Source organism: Perna viridis, chromosome 3, assembly GCF_037379345.1.
Source record: "Perna viridis isolate PV_CMFRI_1.1 ecotype Kerala chromosome 3, ASM3737934v1, whole genome shotgun sequence".
NCBI classification, from domain to species: Eukaryota; Metazoa; Mollusca; class Bivalvia; order Mytilida; family Mytilidae; genus Perna; species Perna viridis.
The window spans coordinates 27,576,185-27,600,076 of NC_142447.1; the positions used below are offsets into that span (position 1 = coordinate 27,576,185).

Sequence of the window (23,892 nt, forward strand, 5' to 3'; positions counted from 1 at the left end):
TATTTTACTGCTCATGTATATATTGACCAGACCTTATTTTTGAATATGCCCATACTGTCTGCAAGTTAAAGATTTCTCAGATAAATCAACAATATATTGAAGATGTAGTGTAAGAAAGTTTTTCTATGATCACTGATAATAGTATCAGATAAAAGATGCTGATCTGACTATTTGGATTAGAAACAAAAGATAAGAACATATGATGGTTACAAAGCTTATCAACATAATGAAATCCCAAAGGTTATTTCATGAGTGCTGTACTGAAATTTCTATGTCACATGAAATTGTACATATACAGAGAGATTTACATGTATGATATTTTCCTTTAAAAATGATTAAGGGGATAATTTCACACCTATCAGTATGTCATACTGATGAAGACAAAACACTGCTGAACTTAGAAAACTGCTGTGACCCCTTGCCTATAAATGTAGGACACAGCATCTTGACAGACATAAATTCAATCTTTGATGAAAACTACAAATGTTTGTACAAGTACATGTATACTGGCAAGCTTCATAAACAATCAAGGGCTACATGTATTATTAGAATATATATATTAATTTTTTATGTCCAATTTGTATTTTATGTTTGTTCTTTGCATTGAGTTTGCTTGATCCATATGGGTGTAATTTGCAAATAAAGTATTGTATTATGGACAGTTCTCACAATTTATTTCTCATAAGTGTTATTTAATGCCGAAATTTTTTTGCAATTAATATCCTACCTTGCTTTTTCCAACTCTGACTGGAATCTTTGACTGTATATTAAATGCCAGATTAAATCTCGGAATGTTTTGTGGTCAGTTTGTGCAACCTGGAAAAACACACATGCATGTTAAATCAATGTTCATATCTAAACTGTAAAAAACAAGAAAACTAATGTATCAAAATAATTTGAAGTGACGCATCTTCATATGACCACACAACTAAAACACTGAACAGCTTGGACAAGTACATTGTACAAACAATTATTCTCAAGTTATATAATGGACACAATAGATGTTCATTTACAGATGACAACAACAAACACTTTATACAATGGTAGTTTTTCACAGTTGTAAAATAACTTAGGTCATTTTTAAAAACTTTTTGAAACTTACCTGTACTGCATGTTCATCAACAAGACGAAACTGGTTAACATCTCTGTATATGTCAAACTTCCTGTAACGGGATCGGATAGGTGGTGGGAGTTGTTTCCCCTGCTGTAGGACATTGACAGGGTTAAAGTCTCTTGGGGCCGTCATCTTGGTTAACTCAGATTACTGTAAGTGAAAAAAAAAACAATTACTAATGCAGAGACCTGTATATGTACATAATACATGTACATTGATACACACCTCCATATGGAATTTTAATTATTCATATCATGAGAGTAGTAGTTAATTTAATGAAAATACCTGACAATATTTCTAATATGAGTCTTCAACCTTGATTTTCACATTTCATTATAAAATGCACAAGGTTTCAGTAAACTATCCTCAAGCAATATTGACTTCAAAATGTGCATGTTCAGCTAACAGATTATCACAAAAAAATAAAAAACATTTGACACAAATTAGTTTTTAAACATCAAGGAGAAACTCAGGAAATCACTTATTGTCAGCAAAAATGACATAAAACACTTCTAATTATATAACCTGGCAAGTAAAAATTACAATGTTGATGCAAATGAAATGAATTTATATACATGTGATTTATATAACCTGTTATTAACATGGAATAAGTGACTAATAATATTTGTCAACAAGCTACATGTACATGTACCTGTTGTACATAAAAGAACTCCCACCTTAATGTCAAAATTGTCTCAGTTATTTAATCCTTTTAACTCCCACATTCAAAACGTAATATTAAGTATTATTTTCAAATTAACTGAACTTGAGAGAAAAGGCTTCTTAAATGTTTCTATCACCTTAGTATTAAAAAAATCACCATTTATTACAATATAATTTAATTTCAGATGTAACACACCTTTTTTAGAAAGAAATATTTGGTCCATCATCTCACAGACTAAATTTTGTTATGTGACTGTAAAGTCATCAGCCTTTTTTGATGATTTACTTGATAAATAATAGGACTTAAATTAAATTATAAGGAATGTCTGTTATATTTATTTGGTCTATTTATAATAACATCAATGCCTGTGGTGCATACTTGAAAATAATCTGCTATGCAGGTTATTCACAATGTAGTGTGCATCACATGACTGCAGTTATTTCTTCATAAAATGAAAAAAATATAACATTTGTTCTTTTAATATATAGGAAGACATCTGCCTTATATGAACAAACCTTTCAATCCCACCTTAATGTCAAAATAGTCTCAGTTTGAGTTTCATGTATTTTATCTTTCCAACTCCTACATTCAAAACCTAACATTCACCATTATCTTCAAAATAATTGAACTTGAGAGAAAAGGCTTTATAAATGATCCTATCAACTTAGTATAAAAAAAAATCCCAATTTATCATAATATACAAACATGTAGGAAGAAACCTGCTTTATTTGAACAAATCTCTCAATCTGTTCATATCAGTTTCGTTGTCAGTAACATGCAGTATAAAATTTTGAGACCCTGCTCTGTATACAGTATCAATAAGCAAATGTATGTACTTTGTACATAAATCCACTTCTTGATACATTTCTTGTACTAACATTATTCCAATATCATTCACATACAAGTATACACATGTATGCTAATTCTATCCTTACTACAATACATAAAAAAGTTGAGATCAATGACCCATCATACTGAGCACAGATCTCTACACACAGAAGTACCAGTACCTAACAATAGACAAGCTCATTACATAAAGTAAGAGAGGATGTTGTTCATTACATTCCTGAGAATAGTTTGATGACTGATTTACATATCACACCACTAGAAATAGAATTGATCCTTAGAACTGAGCAGTACACCAGTAATTGGCAATAATTTGTCATATGATGCATCATTCCCTAAGGTGTTACAACAACAAAAAATCCTTTGTACACATGAACACATGGGAATGCATTCCAGTGCATGTTCATGTACATTTTTATAAATATCATGAAAAACACTATAGTAAGTACATACATGTAGAAAAACTGAGAGCAATGCTCACTAAATTGATACCCTCTTTGCCTAATTTGATAACATGCACCTTTTGACCTTGAAATTGATTTGGAACAAAATCTAAAATAGGAGGTGCTCAATTGGAATATTTGAAAATGATTCTGTGAAGGTTACACTAAATTCCATTTAGTTGTTTAAGGAGAGATGGGTGCCCATTTTTTATAAAAAAAAAATCCCCCAAAAAAACAAAAGAAACCCCATTCAGATCAAAATCTAAAACAGAACTAAGTAAATGCATCTTCAATATCCAATATATTATATACCTGCACTCCATAAAAGTTTCAAAAGATTCCATTCAGTGGTGTAGGAGGAATAATGGTTAAGAGAGAAGGGTACCACTATACATAGTAGCAGTACAGATGGGGGAAGCACACCCCTATCACTCTATACCCCCATTTTGTAAGCAAGGAGTTTAAAATTGGTTTTACTACACACCATGTAAATATTTCATGATAAGATGTTTTTAAAGCTGTCCTAAGGGGAAAAATCATTTTAATACATACAGATGCAGTTCATATCACTAGAGCTTAGGACGGAAAACTTAAAATCACCATTTATCACAACTTTAACATGAACAGGAAGACTATACAAATGTATGTGTACAATACATTGTATATGCATTGTCAATCTAACTAAGCATTGTACTTCAAATAATACAGTACAGTAAACATGAATATTGTAAGTAGAGGATTTACACTGTATTTACAAACACCATATGCATGTACATATAAATACAATGTAAATGTATAAAATCAACCAGGACAAAATGTACAACAATTGTAAAGCATAACAAGAATCAATTGTCGTTTCCAAACTACATGTACAATGTGAAATCTGCATGTTTGCATGACACATCAATGTAACAGCAGGTATGAACATTTTGTACATAGTTTTAGATGTATATATATAGATTTACTGTTGATTTTCACACAATCAGCAGATATATTGATTGAAAACCCATATGCTATGCATCACTACAATCCAGAAGTTCATTGCCAATTGATGCATCTTGAGTGTGTACATTTAAAAGTCTGGAATTGATCATTGGAAGCTAGGGCATAAGATGATGATGTTGTCAATTAAGATCCTAATCCATAATCCTAATATTAATTAACCTGTAAAATAGTCAACAAACCCGAGTTTTTCAATATTTAACAAGATATCTGTGAGTGATGGCTCAACCGCTCAATGGTGATACCTCCGTTTTCAATCATGATATAAGGAAATCAACTAGGTCATTGGAAAACAGGAAGTTGCTGTCAATTTTTTGTCGAAAATGAATACCACCAAAAGCCATACCCATAGACAGAATGTAATGATTAGTTGCTGCGAAAACTAGGACAAAAACAATGGTTACATACACACCGACAAAGGTAAAACAGTATATACCCTCCTTGGAGTAGGGGTATAATTATTCATTAACATACAAATATACAATGTATATAATGTATATAATGTAAAGTATTTTTACTAATGAATTAGTAATGTACCGTTACATGTACATACAATGTAGGTAAAACAGTGGCGATACCAGAGAATTTGAAAAGATGGTTCCAGACTTATATTTGCCAAATTTTGCCAAAAATTTCAGACAACCCAGATACCCTCCACCTTTTGTATCCACAATTGAGAAAATTTACTGTATGAATTTGTGAAGCATGTGCCAAAAATGGAAATTGTTCTATATATTTTTGTGAACTAAATAGTTCAATTGTGATCCATGGGACTCTACAAGTATGTACTTGCAGACATACATGCATTCTCACAAGACCAAATAGAATTTCAACCAGTAACTAGACAATGTGTCAGCTTGAAGGGTCAATAATTCTTTCCTCAAAGACAGAATTATCAATAATTTCTTGGCACTTACTACAGTCTTCACATTTTTAACTGAAACTATACTATTAGCAGAAGTGCAGACATTGGTGCATTACATAATCTATCACTTTATTCATAATATGCAGACAAGGACTTGTTAATTGGCTAATCAAGCAATATCAACAGTATTTCTGAGCACTATAAATGTACATTTTTGTATCTTGATAAAAGAAATGTTAGAAATATTTATTTCCCCTCCTCTTCAGACACTATTCTTCTTTTCTGGTATCTATCTATTCCACTCACTCATCAATCTATATTTATGATACTCATATCAATATTCAGTGCATGCACTTGCAAAATATTTAAACTCCTACACACTGTCAGTGAATAGTATCTATCAGGTCAATCAAAGCTGTTGTTTGAACACTGATAATTTTTGCTGATCAGAAAATTTTAAAAGGTGTACATGTAGGTCAATAACTTAAGAATAATTACATGTACATGTATTGGGCGGGGCCAAGTTTCACACAATAAGTGGACTTATTTCCTATCAATTATTGTAGGGATGTGTTAAAGTTATCAATATATTTTCCTGTACTTGTATATGTACAGCCACTTTCTATAACAGAAGCAATCTGACTGAAATAATATTTGTAAGGTGACTCACCTAAAAATCACTTGAGCACAGATTTTGATAAATATCCTTTATCCAAATAAAAATTCAGAAATGCATGGCTAAGCAACACTTTTTTTCTACAAAACAGTATGTATCACTTTCGATGACAAATAAAACTTTTAAAGAGACAGCTTCAAAAAATAAATCACCTTCGTTATAAAATGAAAACTAGATTTTTAAAGTAACTCAAGGACTGATGCACAATGTCACTATTTTCCTAAAATATTCACCTATGAAGTAAGAATTCCAGCCAACCTACAAGATATAAAATATCAACAGTACTTTACCATTCATCATGTCTGTGGAATGACGATTAGTAACCACAAAAGTTTACTTGAGGTTAGAATGAGGTGTTTACACTATGAATGCTTCATTAAGGTTAGGTTTCACATATGAGATGTATAGTGATTGTGTGTACTTACCAAGATAAATTTGTTTTTTTGAATTTCATATTTAATGCAGTACATGTAATAATTTATCTGTACATACTGTACATGTATGGAATCAGAACATTATACAATGTATCTATCGATTAATGCGTGCATATCAGAACAAGGATCCGTTGGGTGCAATTGTACCCCTCTTTTGCAATTTATGAAATATCAAACTTCTAAAACCCAGTCCAAAAAGGGCCAGAAGTGCCTGAAATTGTCTGGAAGGAGATTGTCCCTCCAAGACCCTCCCCCACTTTGACAAATCCTGCAGACAGCTTTCATGCACAATGTCCTTCTATCCAAAAAAGCATTAACACAGTCAGAGATCTTAAACATGCATACATGTATGTATGCAATATATATTGTACACTGACATGCAGTTTCTAATGTTAACTTTAAAAGCATTTCTAGAGATAGAAATTTATGTTCAATACAAACACTCATGTACAAGTAAAATTAAAAATGACCTCAAAGCTTCCTCTAAAGTCTATAAAATTTAAGGGACATTAAAGATAAGAATCTTCAAAAGAATGCAAAAATACTTTTTTTTCAAATATCAACATATATTTGCCAGTTTTTAGTGGAATCCAAGTTGCTCATTTGCCTTTGTTACTTTGTATGTATGATTTTAGTTACTTTATGTTCTTTGTTGTGTATGTCTGTTTTCCATGTCTGGTCTTTGTCTCTGGATTACATTCTTCTGATTACTGCTATAACCTTGGTTCCCTTGATTACTTTTTGAAATCCCCAAAATTTAAATCCAAACTAACCAGAATTAATTTTAATGAAAAATCTTCTTTAGAATTGGCAGTTCTACATGTAAATTAAAAATATAAAAAAATCCTTGTACATGTGTACATGTGCTATGTTGAAATTTATTTACATGTACATTTTGTACAAAAATCTAAATTAGGTATGAAATAGTTATTACACACAATGTGCTAAAATGTACGTTTATATGTTTATATGTAAATGCACACAAGTCTTTAAAAACACCACAATTACATTTGTACGCGGGACTGGTCAAGTATTATTGAAATTAAACATGGTATTTCTAATGACCCTGATTTTTTTTCCCATGCAGTCATTATTGAGTTTACTTTGGCATCACACGACACCTAACCGATCTATCTTACAACCTCGCAATTCAATGGACAAAAGGGAAATTTATGACTCCATTGCAGGCATTGGTGTCTGGAATATTTTTGATTACTTTTATATATTGAACAATCTTTTTATTTTGTGAACGAAATTGAAACAACTTAATTTTGAACTACAAAATGTACTATAGTAGCTTACATTATGTCATATTACTGTGTACATATACTGTATCATAATACAGTGAGAGGAAACCTCATATAAATCTGAATGTCATAAGCCAGGAGAAATTACATTGATAGATGATAAATCCTTATTCTGTAATTTGAATATCCTCAAATATGATTATGAATATTACTTCAACAAAAACAGTATTTAGGAGATTTTAAATGCCCAATGGTGATGATTCATAAACATGGCAACACTGCACTACATCTCCTAGAATTGAAATGCCTTGGTGTTTGTATAAGGGAATAACACTAACAAATGGTCCAGACAAGGGAGTGTTTTTTTCTCCATCATGTTTGCAACTGTCTGATAATAATCAATGTATGTAAGTGTCATATATGCTATGCAACAGGCCCTTTGATTGGAATGAAACATATTCTATTCTATTTTTAAGTCCTAAGTATAATAGCACAGGCACTTTTCTCAGCAAAAAATCATAATCCTTATACTAAGTTACCATAAAAGGCAAAGGGATTATTTTTTCCTGAGACAAGTGTCCTTGTACATGATGTAATTGGCAATACATGTAAATAAGAAATAAACATTTTTTTCCAAAAGTTGTCCCATAAGGGTTCCTAAAATTACATTGTCACAACATGTACAAAATACAAAGCAGTGTTATTACCCGTAAAATGTACCTGTAGGCAAGACATTCCTGCTAAATCATTATGACAACTTCGTAATCTCAATGATGTTTGAAAAACATACTTAAAGTTGTTATATTTACGATTATTGCACAAGAAATAAATACACAATTAACAGTTAATTACCCCAAATGACACGAAAAGGGGGGGATTGTTTTCATCCTGACCAAAACCGGAAATGCAAATGTTCCGAAGGGACGCCGGCCGGTTTCAAGCCTGCAAAACCTAAACATGTTATTGGCATATGTACTCAGAATGGATAAAATTAACACATATCTAATATACATACCTTTACCACCTGGAAGTAATCGGGTTACAAAGCACAGGGACAGGGAAAAGTCACTTCTTCAGCAGGCCGGTTCCTTCGGCTGCTGTTTCTGTTGACATGCGCAGATAAGCTAGCATTGACAGGTGCCCAAAGGGAGACCACTCCAATATAATTTATATTAGACATAATTTTACAGTATTTTTGTAAATATAAAAAAGGAGTGATCGCCAATCCAATTAATGATGTCATATTCACTAATTTGCATACCATTAAGTTTGTTTGTTGGGGTTTAGCGTCCGAGCAGCAATATTTCAGCTATATTCAGACGATGCACATGAAATAGATGATAAAATGCACAAGAAATGATGATGAAATGAAAAAAGACGGGACACAAGGATAGGATGTAGGAAAAAAAGTCAGAGGAAAAAAGTCACGGATAAAAAGTCACAATACATGAAAAGAAGTATTATATTCAAATCTGAATTATCATCTTAATACTTCCATTTCTAATTTTATTAAATCTGTGACATATTTGTTCACCTATTTTTCATGGGTATACCTTTTCAAGATACTTTACTTAATTTGAAAGAAATATGTTAACTGTCAACTTTTATTATTAATTGTCAAACTCATATAATCATATCACATGTATTGTATCTGTATGTTTGTTTGTATATGCTTTGGATTATTGTAATCCCTCGATAAATTGATTATTTCAAGACAATTAAAACATGACAAATAAATTAACAATTAATCATTAAAACATGCAAGAAAATATGTCAAATACGTCACAATAAATCAGTGTTTTACCCACATTTTATATCAGAAGTAAATCTATGTTCACAGCAAAAGTTACGAGTAAATCATACCAAGTCAGAGTACTAACATTATTGTGACTTTATTTTCTGTGACTTTTTTCCTGTGACTTTTTTTCCTACCAAAATTGGGACTTTTTTCCTGTGATTTTTTTTTCGTTTACCCAAGGATAATACGGTCGATAAATTTTGATTGCCACTAGAAAAAGGGGGTGGGTAAGGTCGGGCAATTTAGCCTCCTGTGGCGGAGCACAAAGGTTCCTACTCCTATCGAATACCACAGCAGGGTTCTTTAACGTGCGAGAAACGTGACATCTTTCCCAACACGGTGCACCACTGTGGTTTGCGGTCAGGTTTTCCGTATTATAGCCTGACAACCCCAGCATGTAACATGCCAGGGGTACCCCATTCCACCACCTGGGGCACACATCCCAGTTGCTCTGTGGGCAGCCTGAGCGCATATATCCTGGGTAGGTTTCTGAGCACTATTTAGTCGCCTTTTACGACAAGCTTAGCGCTGCTGCAGGCATATTCTTTTAACACCCGGACCTACACGGGGCCATACCATTAAGTGCCAAATTGGTTGGCAAATAAACAACTAAATAAACAATAGACAATTTCATGATTGGAATCCCGATTTTCAAAACTTTATAACTTTCTTATTTAATATCCAATTTTGGGTCTGTAAAATGATTCATTTAGATCAAATAATTCATATTATATATGTGAATTTATAACTCCTTTACTTGAAAAATACATTTGTAGTTATATTTATATGTCAACCTCTATATTTGTGTAAAATTTTAATTAAAATCTTTTAAACATATAGTTTAATTACTTAATATATATTTAAAAATTCCATGGATAAAAAGAATTTTATTTGCAATGTTGGGAACCAAAAGAATTTTTCAATTATTTTTAAAAATGAAAAAGTTATGATGATTTAAAATCGATACCCTATGCCACTCAATTGATTTTTTGCCAACCAAAACCAAATCACAAGTAAGTGATGACATCACGAAGAACTCTCCTATAGTGGCTGTCTCGAAATATATGTAAATCTGTATACCTAGCTTTAAAGATGGTGAAACAGTGTTTATGTGATCAGTATAAGCAAAATTGTATGAATCCGTGTCAATTATAAAATTTCAATAGACAACATAGTATTGAAAAAAGATATTTTATATAATAATAGAAGCTTTATGTCACTTGAGATGTAATAATAAACAGCCAATTGAAAAGGGCAGATTTTGGGAAGTACGAGACGATAGAATATGTAACATTAGTGACTGTAACTCTATCGGAGTTTTCGATGTACCTTTTTTTCAAGAAAGAAATAATAAAATTTCATGCTTTGTTTAATTCTGATGACGCTCATGTAATGCCTTACAATACATAAATAATATGTATCTTCCTTATATATTGAAATTATTGCTACATATTTATTTATATGTAGATGTATATATGTTACCTTCTTCATTGCATTAACCTATTTTGTTTCTCTCTATATACATTATATTATGTTGTAATTTGTTCACACACCCTTGTTAAGGGTCTTGAGTAATAAAAACTTGAAACTGAAGATAAAGATTCTGAAACTTTCCTTCCTATGTCAAATCAGGGACTTTAAATAACATCTAATATACCCTCACAAACATTAGACTTGCTTCGTGTCCTTCTCTTTAAATTTAAGAATAAATGAAAAAGTTTATTGATTGCATGATCTCTTTAGTAGAAAATCTATTAATTGTTGCGGGAGTTTTAATATTAGAGGCGCAGAGAGATATAAATAAAGAGGGGCTTAAAGCAAGTCACAGACCTCCTTATATGTTGTTTCGCGTGTGTTTCATTATACTTGATAACAAATCTGAAAGGTCAAACATTAGTCGAGTCAGATAGTATTCTCAAAATATCAATAGAAGGCATGTGTATATCTCAATTAACAATAGAAAATGCATCATATATGACGTACCCAGGCAGATTCAGTTAAGGACGAAAAACCGTTGATGGTTTTTTTTTTTTGTTTAAGTGCGACAATTACAATAGACAGAGAAATTCCAACTGACCAAATTTTCAGAAAGTGAAACTGTGAACAAACACAAACTTTTCGCTACCACTTTACATGCTGAGCCTAGTAGCATGAAAAATCCTACCATATACTAGCTTCCAAAACTTCACAAACCACTTATAAATATAGATTCATTTCCTCTTCAAGTCATTGCTCTTCAACAATACTTTCTATTTTACTTACTGGTGCGCTCAATGCCATAAAGATGTTTGCAACAGAGCTTATGAAAATAGTGGAATTAACTATTTTGGAGTGTTTAAAAAAAACTCTCTTGAAGTGCTTGATGAATTACATGCCCATGTGGGATCTTTAGAATATGTTCAAAATTTTGATTTTTACACTTCCACATAATCTCATAAAACAAAAATTCATATATCTTATCAAATGGTCATTTATTGAATAGGGATGTGAATAAATGTATATTTGAGGTCATTTTTTAGTAACAAGAAACATAAAAACTACGTTACTTCTTTTGATATGCTTACAGCACTCGAATTCCAGACAAAATATTCTACGCTGTACGAGTTATTGGAATTCCCATGGGGACCAATTGTGCACCACTTATTGCGGACCTCTTTCTGTACTGTTACGAATCATACTTAATGACCAGAATAAATAACGACCTTCCAACCAACATTTGGTAGAAAAAATAATACCTTAAGGTATTTGGATGATATTTTGATGATATTTTGGCTCTAAACAACGATGACTTCAATATTTATACTACTCAAGCAATGCTAGAGGTTGTCTTGCAAGCTATTCGAAGTTCTGACTTGGTGCCATCCTACCTTGTGGAATGGAGGAACGGAATTCCAACCTCGCGTTGTAGGAGTATATTTATACTATATACATCCTGTAGAACTGTCTTTGAATAAAGCAAATGTTGATAATATAGAGTGTCCGTTTCTTGATCTTAGTATTCATATGGATAATGGTAAACTCAATACTAAAATTTACGATATAATAAGTCTGGAGCTGGCATTTCAGTTAACCGCTAGTATAATCCTTAGCTTGTACGTTTGTGTAATTTATGTTCAGTTTCTGTAATTCAGTTGTAACAAGGGACTCAGACCTTCTTGAACTGATTTTAGGTGTGTTTAATTGTGTAATATATTTTCCACAGTAGCCAGATTTTAAAGGGGGGGTTTTGATCGCACCACATTACTTACACCCGCTGCATTTTCGCGCCTGTCCCAAGTCTTGCCTCTGTGTGTCTTGTTTCGCTTTGAAATTTACATTATTTTTATGTTACTTAAGTATATAGGAGCAACTCTTTCGCTGTACCTGTGTATAATGATGTTTGAGGACTAACTGAAGCTTGTCCTGTGGTATGAGGGTTCATTTGTCGTTCATTGAAGACCAATGGGTGACCTTGGGCTGACATTTTCATCCCGGTAAGGTTGTTGTCGCTTTGACATATTCACAATACAAATTCTCGTTGTGTTATGTAATGTGATGAATATAATGAGTAGTGAAGAAATGACAATTCTGCACCAAGACCATTTTCCATGCAGAAATCCTGCATAAGACCCCCAATTTTGGGGCCCGGGATGCAAATGGGTCTTGAGCGAGCCGGGAATGCTGAAAAGTGCTGAGAGGCAAGGTTTCTGGGGCGCGGAGGCTTTTCCGATGGGAGATACCTCATCGGAAAAGATTATTTTTTCTTGCGTAATTATTAGTGAATTATCTCCCCTGATTTTGGAAAAAAATTGGATTTTTTCAATTTATACATGCTACATACTATGGAAAGGAAAAATAATCATTACTATTTCCTAAAATATGCTTTAGATGAGATCTCAATAATTTTCACCGGGGTCTGATGGTATGCGGGGTAAAATTTTGCAAAAAATATTTATGCAATATGCAAATTTTCCATACCTTCCCTAACGTAATTGCAGGAATTGATGGGTATAAATAGCGATCGAAACACTCAATTAGTAATACTATGCACTATGCACAATCTTGGTGATCGAGAAAAATCACCATTCCACCTAAAAAAATTTAAAAATTTGAAAAGTATAAATAAAATCATGCCATCCAAGATTATCATGGATCGCTTCGAAGATTCCGTCTGCGAAGATAGCAGACCAACTTCATCTCCCGAAATGCAGAAATTCTGCAATACTCCACTGAAAAGGAAGAAGGAGCAACTTAGCAAGGGCAAACCGGGGAAGGATGGACTTTGCTGGCGGCATACCCAGCGGCAAGACGACGCCGATCAGCCGATGGGAGGGAAATTTAGGGTGACCGAGACCATGGGGGAACTGAGGAAAATCGCCAAGGAGGAAGGGGTGAAGGGATATAGCAGGAAGAATAAGCTCGATTTGGTGCGGCTCATCGAGTCGGAGACCGACCGAAAATTCAAACGTCGGGAAGTATTTACCAGGAAGCAGCTCAATGCGATCGCGAGGCGGAGAGGGATCACCAATATCTCCCGGCTGAAGAAAGATCAGCTGGTCGAGAAGGTGAAGCAGAGCATTGAAGAAACTGCAGACCATATGATAGGCAGCCTCATCCACTCGGTTGATGGGTCTGGACCAAGGTTTCATCCTTCCCCGGTTTGCCCTTGCTAAGTTGCTCCTTCTTCCTTTTCAGTGGAGTATTGCAGAATTTCTGCATTTCGGGAGATGAAGTTGGTCTGCTATCTTCGCAGACGGAATCTTCGAAGCGATCCATGATAATCTTGGATGGCATGATTTTATTTATACTTTTCAAATTTTTAAATTTTTTTAGGTGGAATGGTGATTTTTCTCGATCACCAAGATTGTGCATAGTGCATAGTATTACTAATTGAGTGTTTCGATCGGCATTGAGTCGCTGGCTGAGTCTGGTCCCCGGACCGGCGAAATTATGCCCCGGCAGATGCATCTCGACGGGCAGCCGATTGATCATCTTATTCATGAGTCCGGCGCCACTCTCCGTCTTGATGAATTCCGACTTCCGCGCACCGCACTCGGCGCAGGTCCCCACCTTCCGCCGCCGCCGTCCGTCGTCGCTCGTGATCACGGCGCGATTATTCGTCTCCGTCTTCTTCTTGCACTTCAAGCAGTACATTCCCATTTTATATAGATAAATGGACGTTGAAGACCTTACCTACGATGAGCCCGCCGCGAGTCGTCGGCATAACCACTTTCTCCTCCCGCAGCGATCCATCCGAGGTCTGATCATCCGGAAGTCGGACTGCGGCAAGACGACTCTGCTGAATAATCTCCTCCTGCGCGATGGATGGCTCGAAAATCGCTCCACCAGCCCATCTATCAGCTGCTGCGGCAGGCGCTGGGGAAAGGATTTTCGAAAGACGATATCCGCGACCTTCTCTCCGTCAAGGATCGTTATCCCCACTCTTTGGTCGACGTGGTGCAGACGATGAAGCCACCGCCCAAGCCTAGCGGTATCGAACCCTTCTTCTTCGAGGAGGCGAGCGACGTGCCCGATCCCCGAGAGCTCGATCCCGCCCGCAAAAATCTCATGGTCTTCGACGATCTGATGCTTAGCAAGCAGAGCAAGTGCGAGGATTACTACGTGCGCGGTCGCCATAATAACGTTGACTGCTTCTACCTCTGCCAAAATTACTTCAAGCTCCCGCGGCAATCGATCCGGGAGAATGCCAACTTCATCTGCCTCTTCGAGCAGGATGCCAAGAATCGCGACCATATCCACCGGGACCACTGCGGCGATCTCACCCCAGCCCAATTCGATGCCTTATGCGACCAATGCTGGGCTAAGCCTCACGGATTCATGACCATCGATCTCACGAGCCCCAAGACGGCTGGAAAGTATAGATGCAGTCTAGACGATTTCTATCGAGTCTAAGATAAAGAATGGATCACTTGAAGGAATTTTTCCTGGAGCATCAGTTCGAGCTAGAGAAAGGTCGATCTTCATCGATCGCTGAGTTAAGGGGATACCTCTTGGATATACTCTCCAAGCCTCCCCGATGGCTGGATAGGTGCGAGGGGTGCTCTGCGGATCACTATTTTGGTCGATACGGGGAAGAGTGTGAGTGCAAACCTCTCGGCGATATTTGCAACCCCTGCATCCGCCAGCATCTGGGCGAATTTGGAAAGTGCGAGTGCCGCTGCCGCCATAGCCTTGAGGATGTCTTCTGCAATAAGTGCGGACTCACGCTCATTCGCCGCATCGATCATCAGGATTTCGAAGGAAGGACCTATAATTCTTACTCCAACCGCAAACCTAAGCCGCCGCCCGGACCCCCGTGCCCCGTCAAGACCGTCCGCGGCCATCAGTGCACGTATCCCTCCATACCGGGCAGTGATAAGTGCAAGAGGCATTCGAAGCTTTTCCCTGGGAAAAGCTATCGGTGCGGTAAGGCTTTGCATCGTATCCACGAGGAGGCTATATACGTGCCCAAATTTGCCACCTACTGGTCGGGCGTAAAAGTGAGGATGGTGGGGGAGTGCGATCTCCTCAAAGGCGTGAAGAGGATCGACCGCGAGCCCTTCTGCTCCTCCAAATGCATGGAGAGTGCGTAGGATCTTCGGAAATCCACGGTTTTTGCATCCCGCTGAGGCAGGAGGCAAAAAGCATGGGAGATGGCTTGAACGCTATGGGGCGATTGATCCATCGCTTAGGGGCGTTCGATCCAACGCTATGGGGCGTTGGGGGCGATGGGACGAACGCTATGGGGCGATGGGGGTGAACGCTATGGGGCGATGGGGGTGAACGCTATGGGGCGTTGGTGGTGCTATAAATAAAATGACGTTCATCAAGATCACCGACCCCAGGCAGCGTGAGGCGCTTGCCAGGGACTTGCAGGAGACCAAGCGTAGCATCCAGGCTAGCGATATGCAGCGTCGTCTGGATAAGATCGGACTCAGCCGCGATCTCTCCAAGATATTCAAGCCCGTGGTCGAGACGCAAAAGGAGACCGCCTCCCAGATCACCAAAAAGATCGAAGATATCCCACTCGCTCTGCCCGCCCCGGTGCCTGACCTTCCTCTTCCTCTCCCTGCTGCTGAGGGCGACGACGATCCGCTTGCCATCGAGCAAGCATTGATAACCAACCTCGGTCCGCGAGCCACCCATTATCTGCAGCTCAGTATGACTCCCAAGGCCGACCATACCTTTGGATTGCGAGTGGAAGACGGCACCATCATGATCGGGAGTCTGCCAGTCACCTTCGATGGAGACGATATCTTCGTCGATGGCGAGCGCTATAAGGGTACCCCCGGCCTATGGGAGCTTATGGTCCTGAAGAATCCCAAAGATTTCGAGGTGGATGACCTGCATACCTATGGTGATATCCTACGAGCATCCAATGCCATTTATCAAGGCAACTCTGCGCTCTCGCAGACCCCTAAGGCCAGCAAAAGCCGGAAATGGAAGGAGATCGTCTCGTACCTCTATAAGCAAGATAAGTATGGGAGTGGGGTATCGACCGTCTTCCTCCCCACGTGCTTCGACCAATTGCTGGATCGCCTCGATCTCTGCGCTGCCGCCTACCAGGCCGGAAATAATGGGGTGCGCAACGAAATCGTGGCCATCCTCGACGCCATGAGGAAGTCCAGTCATATCAGCAGGGAGGAGTACGAGAAGCTGCATCGGAAGCTCCTCTAAATAAATTTACGATGCCTTTAGTAGTGTATCACGGATATCGTCGAAAGTATGCAGTCGGCGGAAGAGGCCTTTTCGATACCATCGCCAGTCTGGTCGGACGGGTGCTTTCCTCCTCCGCCGCCAAGACGTTGGGAAGCAAGGCCGTGAGCGCCGCCTCCAATGCAGCTTTGAAAGGCGTGGAGAAAGGTGCGAGCAAGGCGGTGGACCACGTCGTCAATCGAGTGACCCGCAAAAAGAAGCCTCAAGCACCACCCGCCAAGAGGACCCCACAGCAGCAGACCCGTCTCAATAATCTCATCTCGGGCGGGGGCATCGCCACCATCCACGACTTCGTCCAGCGCTATAGATAAATATATCATGGCCGATATGCTCTCTATCACCGAAGTACTGACTTTCGATGAAAGTCTCCAGGAATATCAGGTTCACGAATACGAACCTCAAGCCGGGGCGCAGCTGAATAATGCCGGCGCAGAGATACGCATCAATATCGAGACTCAGGATCTCTTCCTCCATCCCGCCGAAAGCTATCTCTTGATCGAAGACCGACTTCAGAAGAATGATGGCGCTGCGTATGGCGACGCCGATCTCGTATCGCTCGTCCATAACGGTGCCATGTATCTCTTTCGCAGCATCAGCTATCGACTCTCCGGCCAGCAGATCGAGCATCTCAACGACCCTGGCATCGCCACCACCATGCTAGGGATGCTGACGTACCCCGACGACTTCTCCAAATCGCAAGGCCTCAACCAGCTATGGTTCAAGGACTCCACGGCCGATGCTGAGGCAGATAACGTTGGATTCGCAGCACGTCGCGGGTATATCCTCACCAAGCCAGCCAATAAAGGGTCCTTTTCCTTCTCCATCCCGCTCAAGCACGTCTTTGGCTTTGCCGAGGACTACGATAAGATCGTCTACGGATTCAAGCACGAGCTCTCCCTGGTGCGCGATTTGGATGCCAATGCCATCCTCCGAGCCGCGGCCGTCAACGACGTGGCCAAAGTAGTCTTGAGCAAGGTCTCCTGGTTCGTCCCCCACGTCATCCCGTCCGACGAAAAGAAGCTGCGGCTCTATAAGACCATCCAGAGCAAGACCAAGATCGATTGCGGATTTCGCATGAGGCAGTGCGACTCCATAGCCGTGCCCCAGACCTCGCAATTTCATTGGCGTCTAGCCGCTAAAAGCGGGCGAGAAAAACCACGATGGATCATCGTCGCCTTTCAGACCGAAAGGGGCAACGACCAGCTGCATAATGCCGCGGTCTTCGACCACTGCCGATTGCGAAATATCCATGTGACCCTCAACGCGGAACGCTAATCTGCCGTGGACTTCAATGCCGGCTTCACCCAATGCAGGGTCGCCAGGGTCTATAAGGAGGCTGCCGAATTCCGCAAGAAATTCTATAGCATGGAAAGTCTGCTGAGCAATGGTGGCATCAATCCCTCCGACTTCATCGATCTCTATCCCCTATTCGTCATCGACGTGAGCCATCAGTCCGAGGGATTGAAAGAGTCGACGGTGGATATCCAGATCCGAGCCGACTTCGAGCGCAACGTCCCTGCCAATACCCAAGCCTTCGCCCTGGTCATCTCCGATCAAATCCTCCAATTCGAATCCGACGGCCAGAAGATGAGCGTCGTCTTCTGAGGAGGCTTAGATAAATGGACGCTTCACTTTTGCGGAAAATCGCCACCAATACCGAGCCCAAGCACGGGTTCTCCTTCATCGTCTCTGGGAACGATAGCCAGATCTTGACTCGCTTCAACCCACCCCTCCAGCTGCGCGAGGAGAAATCTTACGAGACGGCCCTCGTGAATCTGGAGACCTACTACTCCATCCCCAATATTCATGCAGGTAATAATTTCTTCCGCTACTCTCCCGATGATGGGGCTAGCTGGTTACCCGTCGAGCTGAGCACCGGCTCCTATGGAATCGACGATATCAACGATGAGATCCAGCGGCAACTGCGGCTCCATAAGAACAAGGCTAAGATCCTTCTCGACGCCAATCGCGCGACGTTGAGAGCGACCCTCACTCGCGCCAAAAATTACCAAGTGGATTTCAACGTGCCCAATAGCTTCAGTACGGTGCTTGGATTCGAGCGCCGGACGTATGCCTACGATCGAAGCACTAATGGCTACGCGGAAGGCGAGAATATCGTCCATATCATCAGCATCAATAGCATCCTCGTGAATAGCGATATCATCCACGGAAGCTACGTCAACGGCACGCAGCAGTCCACCATCTATAGCTTCTTTCCCGCAGTCGATCCCGGCATGAAGATCATCCAGACTCCCAAGAATCTGGTCTACTTACCCGTGACCCTGAAGACCATCGACCGCATGCAGACGTATCTGACCGATCAAGACGCTCGCCCCGTCGATCTGCGAGGGGAGAATCTCACCATCCGCTTCTATCTGCGTGAGGTATAGATAAATGGATTATCAAGAGTACGGTCTCAACTTGACGAAAGGTCAGGCAGAGAAGATCCAGCGTGCGGCAAAGAACGGTTGCCCCGTGAGCGTCCGATTGTCGCATGCCAACCTATCCGGTGAGCATAAGATGCTCCTCACTCGCCGCCAGATCCAGCGCATCGCCAAGCTCTTGCAGAGCGGTAAGGGTGGTATGGTCTTGGAGATGAGTCCGAAGCAGGTGGAACATAATATGCAGAAAGAAGGTGGATTCCTCCCCATGCTCGCAGGTCTCGCCTCTGCTGCGCTACCCATGCTAGCCAAAACCGTGCTACCTGCTTTGGGCGTGGGCGCATTGAGCGGTTTGGGTAGTGCAGCCATCCAAAAGGCCGTGGGGTCTGGATTATTTCTCAAGAAGGGTGGAAAAGTATGCTGCGTGAAACCTCATGGTCGTGGTCTGTATTTGAGTCCAGGCACTTTGCCCAATACGTACGGCGATGGATTGTACTTGAAGAGCGGACGTCAGATCTACGACGGAAGTGGGCTGATCCTTGGACCCAATAGCCCCTTCAAAAGCATCCCCATCTTAGGCATGCTCCTATAGATATAGATAAATGACCGACGAAGTAAATGCCAGACTCGAGGATTTCCTGGATTCCGAGGTCCAGAAATATGCCCGCATGCTTCGGATCTATAAGCGACTCGATAAGGTGGTCTCCATTGTCCAAGCTGCGGCTTCCATAAGCAGTCTGCTGTTTACCAGCGGCACCATGGGGTCTGCTCTAACCGGGGTTGCTGCCGCGGCGTCCCTCCCTCTTGGATCCCTTGCTTGCTTGAGTGCTACGACCGCCCTAGTGCTCTCGCTGATCGCCAAGCGAATCGCCAAGAAGAAGGTGAAGCATCGTGATACTCTCCGCTTGGCCAGATCCTATCAGTCTCAGCTCCCAGGTGAAGATATTACCCCTGCCGTCTGCCTGAAGAATTACTACGATGGAAAGGATCGACTGCGCCAGCCATCGCCCCCATTCAGCGAAGATCTAGCCAAGCATTCCCAAGACCCTCGCTGATTTCCAGCCCTCAAATATCTTTTCCGATGGGTTTCCCCATCAGAAAAGGATTCTTCCACGCCCCCTCAAATCACCACTTCAAAGTCGAAGTAGTCATGCCCGCTCTTCTTTGCCTTCTTCATCCCATAGTTATCGATCTTGAGCAGGTGCCACCTTTCCCGCGGTATTCGCCTCATCTCCCGGATCAACCTGCTGCACGCCCAGACCTTGGTCTTTACCCTTTTCCTCTCCAAGGTCAGAATCATACCCTCCCCGTACTGGCTTTTTGTCTCCTTGACGTCTACCACTTGGAATATTTCCCATGGCAGGTCGCGCCACCTCAGGGGGGTTGACTCGCGTCTGGCTTCCAATTGAGCCAGTGCCCTTTTTCTCACCTCCTCGTCGCTCTCTTCCCGCCCGGGACCTAGCAATCGAATTTGCTGATCCATCTTTTGAGAAGATTCGGAATTCATGATTTATTGGATTTCCAAATTGTTTAATCTATTTTGGTGATACCTTGCCTCCCAGCACTTTTCAGCATTCCCGGCTCGCTCAAGACCCATTTGCATCCCGGGCCCCAAAATTGGGGGTCTTATGCAGGATTTCTGCATGGAAAATGGTCTTGGTGCAGAATTGTCATTTCTTCACTACTATAATGCCTTCTTTACATGTTTAATTCTGTCTGTTAGAATTGAATCATTGTAACTATTTTGCGCAAATGGTTGGAATAAAGCACATCTCATTTTATTCCACCTTCACGTGATCGCGGGTATATACACATGTATGTTAGGACTAAGGAAAGAAATTAGGAACATTTATGTCAGTTGAAGTTAAAATATAAAGTTCACAACTGAAAAATCTACCCCCTTCATAATGATACCACATGTAATATATGGTAGGGTGGTACCCCCTTTTGAGTCCCGTGTACGCTCTAAAAATGACGAAAAAGGGGGGGGGGTTACACCTTCAAAATTTTATCATTAAGCAAAAATAACTATCTCTTAATAATAATTGGAAACTCGGATATGCCAATATGCTGATATACCATATTTACGATGCTATACCCATTTATTTACATACATATCAAAACATCCTACCCAATTATATAATTGGTGATCAAATGAAAAAAAGAATAGATCTATTCTTGGGACAAACGTCCGTATTTCAGATAGATGTAATTGTAGATATTTTTATTTGAAATATATTGAAATATTTTCATGTGTTTCCCTCAGTCTATTTAAGTGACTTGATAAAGTACCAAGTGTTATTAAAATATGTGGCAACATGAATATCTTATACTTGGTTTGTTGTTACACGCCCGTCTTCTTAGGCGGGATATATTATTGAGAACCATTGTCCGTCCGTCGTACACATTTCAGAAGGTAGCTAATTTAAATCAAAGTACACATGTACTGAATCAATCTATATCGATTGTTTAAATTTTTACTTTTCAAATAATTGTCAAACTGCAAAAATAGGAGATCAAAGGAATGAAGAGGAAACGCATGTAAAAAAAAGCTTGTTGTTGTAAATTGTTAATATTGAACTAATTGATTTCTGTTTAAATTCACCATTCTGATTACGAAGGACATAAAAATACACATACCAAAATTCATGATGCATTGCGCCATTTTGCGTATTATTCAGGTTCGGTGTTGGTTTATACGATGAATGAACACAAAATTCTCCGACATATTGCATAATTGAACTACAAACTTCTAGCTGGACTTTCCCAGTTTCTACATTCAATTTATCGACCTCCAGGTCGAGACTGTCCGTCTATACAGGTTTTATTTTACTTTTTTACACATCCATTTTTCTATACGGGACGTGTTGTGATTTATAATCTTTCTAAACCTCGCACTTCTCAAATTCATAGTTCGAAAATTTGCCGAGCCCGAAGGTCGATCTCCATTATTATTTTGAATATTGACAACCCGACTTATCAATATCCAAAAAAAGTAAAAGTAAAAATAAAAAATGAGGATCGTTGTCGGGCTAGAGAAAATTTTAATTAAATCACTTATTTAAAAAATCCCGAAATTTCCACGAAACTTAGTGAATTGTTCCTGTTGATAATGAGCTCCTCGTGGGTTCTTTTTAAGACGCTAACATCGTTAGCGACTTCTTGCCTTCGTAATTTTTGTACTTAATATTCGCATATGATTTGCATAAATACGTAGTTATACGCCACTAAATGCTGCAGACCCTTGCCGTGTTCACCACCATAGCGTCATAGTTCTAGCTTCATACGAGATAAAAATGTACCTCTTAACTTTTACATACGTGTGTTCTACGTGTTTCCTGCGTGTACGAAAACGGGAACTTTACACGAAATGATCGGTTAGCTTTGAACATTACCCAGTTTCTGATTCAGGCACTGGGGCTCGTTGCAAGACTTTATAGGTCATATATATTAGCACGCCTTGATATTTATGAATATTCATTGCCAGCTGCTTAATCAGGTTCCTAATCTGGTTCACTGGTCATTATCAGAAAAGACCCAAAGATCGCTATACCACGTACGTTTTTTACACATATCATATACGTCTATGCGTGTTATGTTTTAGCTTGTATTAGAACGGGAAGTTTACATTAAAAGATAATGACAGGTCAGCATTGAATGTATGTAATACTACCCAGTTTCCGATTCAAACACAGGCGTTCGTTACAGTTGATTATATAAAGGTCATATATATTATCAGGACACCAATATTTATGTATAGCCGTCCGGGTCATAACGGTTACGCAAAAAATAGGCTTATGGAACAGTGTCATGTTGCTACAAGATTGAAGTCATCACTACAGAAGTTTTATGGTCGTCATCATGAACTTGTGGATCGTTATGATGTATCCATCAGCACCATGAAAACTGATTTATTCAACGGGTCATAGTTTACCTTTCCTCGTTTGTCTACCCCGGACTTGACTTTTTATGAGCAACTCGGCGGGTGTTTCTAGAAAATCAAAGGACGCTTACCCTACTGGTGCACCTGGTCCATGCTCCCAGTTTTTAGTGGAGTCCGAGTTGCTCATTTACTTTTGTCACTTCGTATGTATGATTTTAGTTACTTTATGTTCTTTGTTGTGTATGTCTGTTTTCCATGTCTGGTCTTCGTCCCTGGATTACATTCTTTTGATTACCGCTATAACCTTGGTTCCCTCGATTACTCTTTCGCAATAATATCAAGAGAGCCAAGATTTTAGCGGAAGTTACCCGATTATAGAGAATATCGCATTTGTACCATTTCGGATGTTGAAAGTATGCCAAAATCAGTGACAGTGAATATTTGACGATTAGCGACTTTGAAGACCAGTCTTTGATTTTATCTGATTTTACATCTTTGTGCTATGGGATTTATACATGTATCACCATAAAGGTCTTATTTTCAGTTCCGAGACTTTTTTTCATGCAAAAATTGGTTGATTTACCCAATTGGTGTACCATTTCCATATCAAGTATTTGTATTTGTAATTCTTTTTTTAAAATAAAGACGTGTTTAAACGTTTTTGAGTCGTATGATTTATTCATCTTAAAAGGGGTAAAAACTAAAACTCTGTAACTTAACATGCTTTAGTATTATACCAGTTTTCATGAAATTTTGGTGAATTGTTGATTTCTGTTGATGCATTATTCCTTTCTGTTTTGATAAATTTTCTATTGTATGTTGAAGTACAGGAGTTGATTCATAT

General features: G+C 39.4%; 3 protein-coding genes across 15 annotated transcripts in view; 2 read left to right on the forward strand and 1 right to left on the reverse strand.

Moving 5' to 3' along the window:
* The window catches only part of LOC148621681 (uncharacterized), a 31,675-nt gene extending 23,243 nt beyond the window's left edge, over positions 1–8,432 (reverse strand). For 5 of the 13 annotated variants that reach the window (XM_088576311.1, XM_088576308.1, XM_088576310.1 and 2 more), the window contains exons 1-3: positions 8,307–8,432; positions 1,103–1,264; positions 728–816 (exon numbers count right to left, since the gene is read on the reverse strand). In XM_088576311.1, the coding sequence (XP_088432437.1) occupies positions 728–816; positions 1,103–1,246 (233 nt within the window). In that variant the 5' untranslated portion in view covers positions 1,247–1,264; positions 8,307–8,432. Of the gene's footprint in view, positions 1–727; positions 817–1,102; positions 1,265–1,399; positions 1,602–5,604; positions 5,953–8,011; positions 8,187–8,306 lie in introns of those variants that run through there. The other 8 variants (XM_088576314.1, XM_088576307.1, XM_088576305.1 and 5 more) reach the window with 7 other exon arrangements.
* LOC148621682 (RING finger protein 145-like) overlaps positions 3,700–23,892 on the forward strand; it is a 45,705-nt gene continuing 25,512 nt past the window's right edge. Inside the window, exon 1 of the mRNA XM_088576317.1 lies at positions 3,700–3,794. The gene's annotated coding sequence lies outside the window, so the exon portion shown is untranslated. The remainder of the gene's footprint in view (positions 3,795–23,892) is intronic.
* On the forward strand, positions 15,885–16,745 carry LOC148621683 (uncharacterized). Its single transcript, XM_088574087.1, has one exon. It carries the CDS (start codon positions 15,885–15,887, stop codon positions 16,743–16,745), a length of 861 nt encoding a protein of 286 aa, XP_088430213.1.

Coding starts and splice junctions, on each gene's coding strand:
- LOC148621683 (XM_088574087.1), top strand. CDS start 15,885: ATGACGTTCATCAAGATCACCGACCCCAGGCAGCGTGAGGCGCTTGCC.